The 11,301-nt window shown below is 40.2% G+C and overlaps 1 protein-coding gene across 1 annotated transcript; it reads right to left on the minus strand.

Annotated features, from left to right (window-relative positions):
• Window positions 1-889: 889 nt before the first annotated feature.
• hmgb2a (high mobility group box 2a) lies at window positions 890-3,347 on the minus strand. Its single transcript, XM_061083972.1, has 5 exons — window positions 3,271-3,347; window positions 2,339-2,498; window positions 1,967-2,115; window positions 1,694-1,868; window positions 890-1,525 (listed from the first exon to the last, which is right to left on the minus strand). Exons 2-5 carry the CDS (start codon window positions 2,483-2,485, stop codon window positions 1,364-1,366), a joined length of 633 nt encoding a protein of 210 aa, XP_060939955.1. The 5' UTR covers window positions 2,486-2,498; window positions 3,271-3,347; the 3' UTR covers window positions 890-1,363.
• Between the last annotated feature and the right edge of the window lie 7,954 nt (window positions 3,348-11,301).

The following is an 11,301-nucleotide window of genomic DNA, read 5'->3' on the forward strand; positions in this document are numbered from 1 at the left end:
CCATGACATTACATGTCTGCAGTTGTTAATTAGAAACAGTGCTTCATTAATCAAGTGATGCCTCAACTGTGGCTGCCTAATACTGTGACCGAAACGTCAGCATATTCAGTAGGCACGTTGTCAAATGTCAGCCTGACTGAATAAATATTTAAGTGTGACAATTTTGCCGAATGAATAAAGAGGTTACCATGAGCAGTAAAATACATGACTAAATTTATTGTTCACTGCAAGTTTACCGGTTTTCTACAAGGACCTCAAATATAGGCAAAGAGCTCTGAAACAACCCTGGTACCGACGCTTTATAATCCTTTGTCGAGACCACTTATCCTAAGGGGGTCATGTGGGGTAGCTGGAGCACAGCTAACATTTTGGGAGAGGTGGGTGCCACCCTGGAAAGGTCCCCAAGCGCTTCGCAGACAACATATTTATAGCCACCTATAAACCTGAGCTGCCTGAGTAGTCTGTGGAATGAAAATGGGTAAAACATTCAATAGTGTACTGTGGAAAACTGCATACCCAAATCATGAATCTCATTAACCAAACTCAAATGGTGGAATTAGGAATACCTTGAAAACAAGTCATGGACAAAATGTTACTGGTATTGCTTTTTGAATTGTAACATTGGAGAATTGGTTTAAAAGTATAAAAGGCTCAGTACTGAAACATCACATTAATTTCTCAGTTACTATATCATCTGTGAGCCATTCTGAAGCCTATGCAGACACTAATCGAGATTGCTGCATAACCGGTATACACTACAGTTTAACAGGCTGGAATAACATCCACACAGAACCTATCTGTATCTCCAATGGCCTCTGGTGAATATGGAAAATTAAAAAACACAGCTTTTAGAGCTCCAAACCAGCAAATGACTGTCCACAACTATAAATCAATATACAAAATTTTATTACAAAAGAAAAAAAAAAATCATTCTACACGAAACTCTTCAATGTTCCACATTAAAATGGCTGCAAACACTTGTTCTAACTACAGATAAATCTGGAAAGTAAAATGACTGAAGAAACCGCACCACTAAACAGGATATAAAGCTGTGTTTCCAGAAAGAACTTTAAAACTTGCCAGATTTGCTGCTGCCCACTGTCAGTGAATTATATCAAAGTCACCTGGTTGCTGGTCCAGGTAGCAATGAAGATCTTATACATTACAAACCCTTGTTCAGTGGAGGAGCATTGTGGGGCTACGTGACAATATAATAACTAAATCCCTGAATAAGAAAAAAAAATATACAGGTCTGGTATCCTACTGAGGCCGACCAACAGGGACAGCAGGCTATAATCATATGCACAAAACATACGTATGCTGAAAAAACACATTGTAGACTTCACATCCGTTAACAAATTGTTTAGTCATCATCTTCATCGTCATCGTCATCATCATCCTCCTCATCATCGTCATCGTCATCATCAGCTGGTGCTGCTTTCTTGGCAATGGGCCTACCTGGGCCACTCTTCTTACCAGCATCACTCTTTCCGGACCCACTTTTGGCTTTGTAGGCAGCAACATCCTAAACAAATTTACAAAAGAATGTTCATTCAACTGCATTGCGATAGTAATGTGTATATATACTGTGCATCTTACAGAACAGGGCAATTTTAATTTCTGATCCAGAACTTATAATTAGGGACTGTTTTTCATTTGCAAGTTATAGGCACCATGAAAAATCCATAGTTACCTTCTCATATTTTTCCTTCAGTTTAGCAGCCTTTGCTTCATGTGGAGCCTTGTCTTTGGAAGTCTGTGTGCCCCACAACTCTCCAAGTTTCTTGGCAATGTCACCAATGGTGATACCAGGGTTCTCCTCCTTGATTCTAGCACGGTGATCAGAACAGAACACGAAGAAAGCAGAGCTGCAACAAAAAAATGGATTTAATGTCAAAACACCAGAATACACTCAGTTATATGAAAGCTGTGTGTAACAAAATGGTCACGCAGTGTGAAGACTTACGGTGGCCTCTTTGGGGCATTTGGGTCCTTCTTCTTCTTGCCCTTTTTTGCACCCTTCGGAGGAACATATGTTGTCATCTCACGGTCATATCGGACCTTGTCATTCTTAGCCATGTCCTCGAACTTCACCTTCTCCTTGGCTGACACGGTCTTTAAAATAATTTTTTAAAATCAAATCAGTTCCATGTCACAAACTAGTTTATGAACTCTTGACATAACAAAGTGCATGCGGCATGATCTGTTATGTACTGCACCCTGCCTTTCCACTTCGAGTAGGCAGGGAAGCGGCATAAAAATCCCCACATTATTTCCTTTATTTACCATTAACATAATTACTAAATTGTAATAAACTTTCAAATTGTTACCATCTTACCTTCCATCTCTCTGAGCATTTCTTTGAGAACTCTGCAAAGCCGACACCGACGCCTGGGTGTTTCCTCTTGTGCTCTTCACGGCAGGTCGCAACAAAGAAAGCATAGGAGGAGGTTTTTCCTCTGGGCTTATTTGGGTCCTTTGCCATGGCGGCGTTCAATCTACAAACACAGAAATATCACTTGGTCAAACTAGTAACCATCGGAGTAAGCTGGAGAATTTCGGTAACATACACGGCTTATTTCTCTTAAAATTAAAACCGCCGTGTCTTCATATTATTTTACTTTCCATATAAAGAGCATCACCCGAGGTAAACGTTCACATGCGTCGTCGCACACGCATTACGGCAGCAGAAATGGGTAAGCAGGCGCTCAGGGGTATTTTAGTCTCTAATCGGATTTCTGTCTCTCTGCATAAATAGGACGAGACTCCATTTTGTATCTTCCCGCCCAAACCTAACTACGCGAAAAACTTGCCCACTAAAAGTATTAAGTCATTATAATGTGACATGACCAATACGATATATATGGCTACTGACAAACGGACCAACCCAAGCAGCAACAACCGATTTGAACTTTAAACGGAGGCCCTATCGTATTGTGCGGCGCTAAGCTAGCAAACATAATGGCGTCGTCACTGCACGCTGCATACTTGTCGCAACATCACTAAACTAGACCGACTCAATACGCTAACTTTGCCGACTGTGGTTTGAAATGACCCCAATTCCACAACTTTCGTCTCGTTGACAGTTTCGGTCACGATGTTACACGTAACATATTAAACGGCTTAGAAAGACAATTGTCCTCTAACAAACTTTACATATATATATAATCATCCGGCGTAGACATAACACATATTCACGGTAGAAACCCCGATTACTTTAAACAGCAGCGTTTGCAAATTAGAGCTATAAAGGAGTGGAGTGGACCGTACCTGCTTGCAGTAAGACAAATTGTTGACGAGTGGCTGACGAGGAAAGAGCAACTGTTTTTCACTGTCCGCGAGGCTGAACTAACTTAAGCAGAACTACTTCCACAACTCCGCCCTGCCTTCAGCGGATTGGCTAGATCGGGATATTTAAATTTGAAGCGTAGTACATAACTGAAATACACTGCTGTGATTGGTTGTGTTATGTGACATAAAGACATCATGTTTGTATGTGTTGTCTGTACCCTGATTGGCTGACCTGGGCTTTTAAACTTTCGGCGCGAAATTTCCTTTGTTCGGTCGGAGTCATTGGTGTATTGAGGACAGCGGGAGAGGGAGACGGAGAGGGTGAGGAAGGAGAGGGAGAGGGAGAGGGAGAGGGAGAGGGAGAGGGAGAGGGAGAAGGAGAAGGAGAAGGAGGTGGAGGTTTCGGATAGTCTACAGTTAAGAAACATTCATAACTGACTGAAATGACCCGGAAGTGTATCATTCTCCGCCATAATAAGAGCTGATCGAATTTTCAAAAGTAAAGGGAAAGGAGCGTTAATGCTTTCTATCACATCTCCTTTAGTATAGGAAACATCGCACCACCCAAAGGGAAAAGCTACACAACCTTGTAGTTGCACCTGGAAACACACATGTAAATATTATAAACAGAACAGCTATTGTATTCTCATGACATGATTCAGAAGAGATGTTAATCATCAACATTTGTCTGAGCTCCAGCTTAATTCCCTGTCACATCTGATACGAATATTTCAAACATTACTACATTATTTTAACATTTCAGTCCCGTTTGTTTCATTTTTATTCAACTGATTGTTATATCATTTGAGTAGGTAATGATTAAATGTTCCCTCTTTATAAATTGAAAACATCTTCATGCGTCATTTAGTTTTAAACCGTAAATTACCACTGTCAGCGCACACCTAACAGCTCTGCTCCGTGGCCGACAGAACAGAAACGGTGGAATGCTTTTATTTTGAAACGGGTATGCTACAGGAAGTGTTGCAAGTATTCATGTTTAAATAGTGGTGAAAGAAAATGTACACTGTCCGTTCGTTCGTGTGTCGCAAGGGGTACGGTATTCAACTCTCAAAGAATATTCCTGCTCAGTAGCTATGGTAATTTATGCTTCATGGCTTGCCTGCTCCGTACCAGGATCACGGTCAAGCTATGTTTAGCTGTGTCTCAAGGACTGGTAGACGGCTGGAAACAATTGTTCGAAAGACAGTTCCGTGCACAGTTTTTGGAGACACAATAGTGTTGTAGAGTCTACAACAATATTGTGATGCGGAAGTTATTCATGACCCATGTGTAAGAAGGTCTTATTTTATTGAAAACTTCATCTGATGTTATTCATTCATTATTTTGTTTTTTTACTCTACCAACTACAGTATTGCAGGAAGATGATGCCATTATGACTATCTGCAGCTAAATAAATAGAGGAAGAAACATTTAACACCAAATAAAACTTGTTTAACTGCATCTTGAAATAGGTTTAACTTTTCATTTTACTGCACCTAATCTCTTCAGTAATGAAGTAAGTAGGGTTATTTTTACATTGTCGCATACCCTGTCTATAGGAAGCAACTATACAGAGAAACAGTGAACATATTTGGACGAACACAAATAAATGAGAAATAAAATGAAACCCCCGAAGGTTGCGTATATGCTAGAAAAATCATCTGTTTCAGCAGATTTATTATAAATATATCTATATATCTGTATTTCTAGTCTTGTTGACCACTCAAAAGGCTTTACAGTAAACTTTTTGCCACTCACTCTCTATGAGAAGGGGCCATTTTTGGGGTTCAGTATCTTGCCCAAAGACACTTTGGCATGCAGAATGGGGAAGGTGATCTGCAAAGGCCTTCTAGTTAGAGGACGGCCGCTCTATCCCCACAGCAGCCAATACCATTTTTTAGAATGCAACCATGCATAAAGTAGAAGGGCTCTTTTTCTCAGGGCAGGTAGCAAATGCATGTCAAAGAAAAACTAGAACAAAACATTTCTTTTGTTTAGGCAAATGGCTTGTTGTAAATGTACTCCCTATCAAGTCAAGCATCTTATTCAATGCAACTAACTGGGCAAATGTGGGCACCCTACTGAGTCAGTTCTTATTTAGACACACGACACACAGCCCCCCCCCACCATTAAGCCGTTAGAGCTTGCAAATGTTGCAAATACAGGATTCTTCAATAAATCAATCAATCAAATTTGATTTGTATAGCCCATATTCACAAATCACAATTTGTCTCATTGGGCTTTAACATAGTGCGACATTCTCTGTCCTTAGCCCTCAACAAGAGTATTGAAAAACTACTAAAAACCCTTTTAACAAGGTAAAAAGAACGTAGAAACCTCAGAGAGAGCCACATGTGAGGGATCCCTCTCCCAGGACGGACAGAAGTGCAATAGATGTCAAGTGTACTTTATATCAAGCAGTCCTTCTGCAGTCATAGTCTATGGTCAGCAGCCAGCAAGATCATGATCCACAATCAAGATCAGATCCACTATAGTTCACAGTCATTGTCCACTGCCTCCAATTAGATCCATCATAAGCTGCTACCTCAGTCGTGGTTCACCACCTATATCAGATGCCAACACGATAATGGATCCGCCGTTATTATTACGATCAGCCAGCACGATACAGAATACGCCAAACTGGATCAATCATTACGATCTTGGATACGCGATCCACAGATCGTTATCCATGATGTGGACATAGCTGTGGCCCTGGATCTGTGGACGATAAGGCAAAGGGACTCTGGGGATGGGGTCAAGTCAGTATCATGTATTGATGAGATATGAATTTCTTCACCCTTTTCCTCACATGCAAGGCAATTTTATGATAAAGCACATTTCATAAACAGAGGTAGAGTCAAGGTGCGGGACAGTGGCTTTAAAAAAACAGACAACGTTTTTTTGTATCAATTGTGAGTCAAAAATAAATAGATTAATAAGAGAAGATTAAAAGAGATAAAGTGATTTTTTTTTTTTAAAGATAAGAAGTGAAAATAATTAATCTGTATAAACATTTTAGTTGAAGGTATAAAATACAAATAAACAAGACGTAATACAATGAAATCAAATACAATGATGAAATATCCTTGGATTTGGTGAAATAGGTCAGTCAAAGGCGCTTGTGAACAAACAGCTTTTGCATTTGGATGTATAAACTTCAATGGTTTGGGCATGATCCCATATGCTGCATGACTAAAGACAGCTTCCCCTTGCCCTGCGAACCCCTAGCAGACCATTCCCCTGAGATCTCATCTGTCTCACAGGTTTATTTTGCACTATCATGTCTGTTATGTATGCATGGTATACATAGAAATAAGCAATGGCCTAAAACTTTAAAATCATATATGTGGCTTACTGGCAGCCAGTGCAGAGATTTGGGCGTTCAGAAATCTTGCAGCTGAAATCTGATTGAGTTTTAAGAGCCTGACTTAACAAGACTTCTTTAAAAATAGCGATAGTCATTATTAATGAAGATCAAAGCATGAATCAGTTTTTCCATGTCTTGTTTTGTCATGCGGCTAAATGGTATAGCACTGTCATATTTTATGAAGCAAGTGCTGGTTTTTAAATAGACAGAAATTAAGTGCATGGTTGGAAGTTAATGTTTACTGTTTTCTGCTTAAACAACAGTTAAAGTATATTGAGGCTGTACAAGTTTATGTACACACACAATGGTTCCATTCAATCCCCAAAAAATATGTGAAGGTTTGAGTTGAATTTTCTCTTTTCTCTCTCTTGCAACCACACTCCTCAGCATGTAGGTCAGCAAGACAAGGTCCTGTGAAGATACAACATCTTTGAAAAGACAGAATCAAGAACCTAACTTTTGAGATCAGTTACTGAACAACAAAGAAGAGGAAGAAACTGAATAAAAAGGACATGTGCATGCCTGTGCAAGGGTGTGGTAGATCTGTAGGAGAGGGGGCATAGCTGGAATGTTGCAATTGTGGAGGGGAACACAGCTCAGCTTAATTTAAGTGCAAGGTTAGTAAGAAAGCAGCGGAGGCACAGCGAGTCAAGGTTGCCCAGGGAATCAGCTATGCAGAGGCAGTAAAGAAAGGTTTCAGGAGACACACAAGTATCGAGACAAACATTTACAACAGACAAAGAGACAGGAAAATGTAACAGATGCGATAAGTTGAAGGGGAACTCTGATAGCGAATAAGAATGATTGTTTGCTCTTTATGGCTGAGACATTGAAACGCTTAGCACAGACGAAAAAGCCACAGTATCGCTCATGTATCAGTATCCACCACAGAACTAATTGCAATGTGAACGTGAGTGAACGTAACGTTCACGTTCATTTTTAAAATCATTATCGTATCAGGCCATCATGAGATACCAGCAGGGAGCGAATGTGTGTTTGTGTTCGCTCCCAGACAGTGGACACACACACAGGCCCCGGGGCTCCTTCCCCCTGCCCCCCACCAACGCTCACTCTCTCAGAGAGACACACACACACAATGAGATTAGAGCTCGTTAACGTGGAGTACTAGTCGATAAGCAGGGTTACTTACCGGCTACTTCTTAATAGTGGAAACAGTGAAGACACAGAGTTTCTCTGGTCACAACTGCTCAGTGATCAGCGCTCGTCAACTAAAATATGCGTCACATCCTATTACCCGACGGTTGATTGCTGTACGTGGCTGAGGGAAAAAACAGAAGAGATAACAGCACATGGACACAGACTTTAGACATGATTGAATACAAACTGGCCTTTTTTTTATGTTTACTCTTTTTAAGCTATAAGCTGAAGCTATATGTTATATATGTTTATTTCAGAGGGCTTCTTCTTATTTTATACATTTCCCACAAATGGGGAGGACTTAGATAGGCCTGCATAGTTCTGTGTTTCATTTATTTCAAAGTAGGCCTATGCCAGTGTATTTTCTTCTTCTCTTCACAAGAGTTTGGTGTTTTGTGTAACAAAAATAGCAATAAAATGTCAACAGTTTTCTTTATGTCGTTCTATAATTTCAGAAATGCAACAAACTATAGTATATATGTAGTATAACGTATGTGGGGGGAAAGGAGACAAAATGGCTCTTCGATAGTAAAGGTTGCCTACCCCTGCTGTTCATGTAGGTGTGGAGGGAAATGAGCAGGTGGATATTCTGCTAATACGAACACTTAGAATTAAGCAAGTTGAGATACAAATTCAATTAAGCAAAACTGGAGCAAAGACATTCATTATAGGACATATGCACAATCAACATATCAGGAGTACTGGGACATTAATGAAACAGGAAGGTGGTCTGGTGACGAAGGGAGGAAAGCATCATCACTTGTCATACAGGTCTCAACCATACATTGCATACAATTAATTGACAAGCCCCCCAACTGGCAGATGCCATGACAGAAACAGTTGAACGTCTACTATTTCATTTCAGGAAATATGATATCAAGAGAAATCAAATTTTTCGGTCACTAAGGAAGGCAAAACATTTACTGTGACATTATTAAGTTCACAAGAGACACAGATTTGGCTAAGGATACAGTTTATTTTTCTGCATAATCTCTTGTTCCACACAGTCGAGTTGGTAGTGGTGGATAAGCCTGGTTTTGAGTGCCTTTCATCGCTTGCAAGGCAATCTGAAGATGAAGGTGGAGGTGGTTTGGAAGTCTCCAGTTCGGTATGAAAAAAATTGATGAAATAGTGGCTTGAGTGCTGTCCCCGGTGTGGTTGTCAGGAGATTTTAATGCTCATAATCCTTTATGGGGCAGCAAATGTAAATACATGAATGCTTCAATTTTAGAAGATTTTTTTAGATAAGCATTTACCTGTCAAGCTGAATGATGAAAGACCGACGAGGTTTCAAGTTGTAAATTATATTGTATAAATAGATTCAACTTTACCCTCAGCTGAATTTACTAGATGTGTGAAATGGGACGTTATGGATGGGTACACAATGGGGAGGGATGATTTCCCCATTTTAAGTAGTTTTGGGAGGGTTTTGAAGATGGCATAGGACAATTTCTTAAGGGGGTTTAACTTTCACAAAGCTAACTCAAAGAGCAAGTCTCGGCTGATTTGAGAGATGTCAGAAGTGAACGTAGTGTGGAAGAGTGGAGTAAGTCATTCTGTCATGTTATAAGAAGAGCGGCTGTAAATTATATTCAAATGAAAGGAAATAGGAAAGAGGAAGTTAGTGCCACGGTGGAATAAGGATAGTAATGAGGCCGTGCAGGCTGTATGGAGAATCTCTTGAAAGAGTCAAGGTCTTTAAGTTTTTAGGAGTATGGTTGGATGAAAAATGGACATATTGGGAAAATGTGGGGAAATTGATAAAGAAAGTTATAAATCTTATTAAATGCTTGACTTGGTGTTTCTTGGGGGCAGTAAGAAAGTTAAGGCTGATAATCTTTAGGGCTGTGATCAGAGCAAATTTTGATTATTGGTGCTTGGCGTATGGTTCAGCAGCAAGGCTTTGAGACTGTGTATAGGAGCATTCCGGACAACGTCAGTCTCTGCACTGCTGGTGGAAGCAGGGGAGGCTCCACTGAGGCCAAATAAATGGAAAATGTTTTTTGTATTTATATAGCGCATTTCTAGTCTTGATGACCACTCAAATCGCTTCACAGTACAGTTTTACATTCACCAATTCACACACACATTCATACAGTGCATCTATTTGCACTTTGTTATTCAGGGTTCAGCATCTTGCCCAAGGACACTTCGGCATGCAGATGGGTCAGACTGGGGATCGAACTGCCGACCTTCAGGTTGGAGAACGACCACTTTACTTCATTACTTAGCGAAATTAACATTGTTATATTTTATAATTGAAACACAGGTCTCTGTATTCACTTGTGGACTGATGTGTGTATTTGTGGAGAACCCTCTTGTAAGAGATTAGTATAATTGTGGGGATCAATCAGGTTTATCCTGGTAGTATTGCTTATTCTTTGGGTGAAATACCCAAGGTAGCGTTGTCGGTGTTCAATCAAGTAAGATCTCTTTCTAAGACATCCAATGCGGTTACAATAATCTGCAAAATTAGCACTAAAGTATTGGATTAAATTAAAAGGATTTGGAACAGCTCTTACCTCAATCTCTTTGCTCATCAAATGCAGGGAATATATAGAATGTAGTAGTAGGACTAACAGGGTTAAATACATCTGTTTTATGAGAAAATATATAGAGGATTTGGGATTAGGTGGAATTAGAGTATGGCTCTCTGTATGCTGGCCACCTGTCCCTCTATGGCTGTGGGCAGAAGCTGATGTGGATCTGTCAATTAAATAATTATTGCAGAAAAGTGAAATAGGAGATCTGGCAGCACATGTAGACAGACATCTTAAGAACAGATGGAGTAACTATATAAATATTTACACCGCCGGTTCAAGGAATCCAGAAATTCCAGAGATTGGATTTCAATATTCACTGCAGAGTCAATTGCTTTATTGTGGGGGCTGTGCTGGGTGGAAGATGGAGGCTGGGATAAAGTTGTACTGTGCACAGATACCTTATCTGCCCTAGTCGCATTGGTGGGGGGAGAGGGAAAAAGAGCTACGCCAGATATAGCTCGGGAGATTTTAATGTAGTCTCTTAACTGGAGAGGCTGGGAAGTAGCGTGTTTTACAGTAGATATACAAGTGCCACTTTAAAGGATGGAGTGTCGTAGCATCATCATTGAAAGGCTGAATCAGATATGGCAACAAGAGTGGGATGGAGACATCAGAGGAAGAAAGCAATAAAACATCCAAGCGACAGTTAAACCTGTCAATTAAGTATCAATGCCACGAATAGATAAAGGCATTGTGGACTATAAAGTGGGTTGGTACTTGTGGGAGAACACAGAGACGGAAAATTTGACAACTGTGGAGTCCTGGTGTCTGTCCAACATATTCTGTATTGTCCACTCTATGCCAAAGAAAGGAGGGAGCTTTTGGTAGAAATAGGCAAACAGGGTACCGACATTTTTTCTGTAAAACACTGCTTGGTGATGGGATGTACAAGAAGGAGAAAGCTGGGCAAGTCTTCCACTTCCTTAAAACTACAAATTTATA

The sequence above is a fragment of the Limanda limanda genome, chromosome 2 (assembly GCF_963576545.1).
Source record: "Limanda limanda chromosome 2, fLimLim1.1, whole genome shotgun sequence".
In the NCBI taxonomy this organism is placed as follows: domain Eukaryota; kingdom Metazoa; phylum Chordata; class Actinopteri; order Pleuronectiformes; family Pleuronectidae; genus Limanda; species Limanda limanda.

What these genes read in the sequence shown, in the direction of transcription:
- hmgb2a (XM_061083972.1), bottom strand. Translation starts at nt 2,485, where the DNA reads ATGGCAAAGGACCCAAATAAGCCCAGAGGAAAAACCTCCTCCTATGCT. An exon ending in AATGCTCAGAGAGATGGAAG is followed by an intron (nt 2,116 to 2,338) that starts GTAAGATGGTAA and finishes ATTATTTTAAAG; the next exon opens with ACCGTGTCAGCCAAGGAGAA. An exon ending in AATGCCCCAAAGAGGCCACC is followed by an intron (nt 1,869 to 1,966) that starts GTAAGTCTTCAC and finishes TTTTTGTTGCAG; the next exon opens with CTCTGCTTTCTTCGTGTTCT.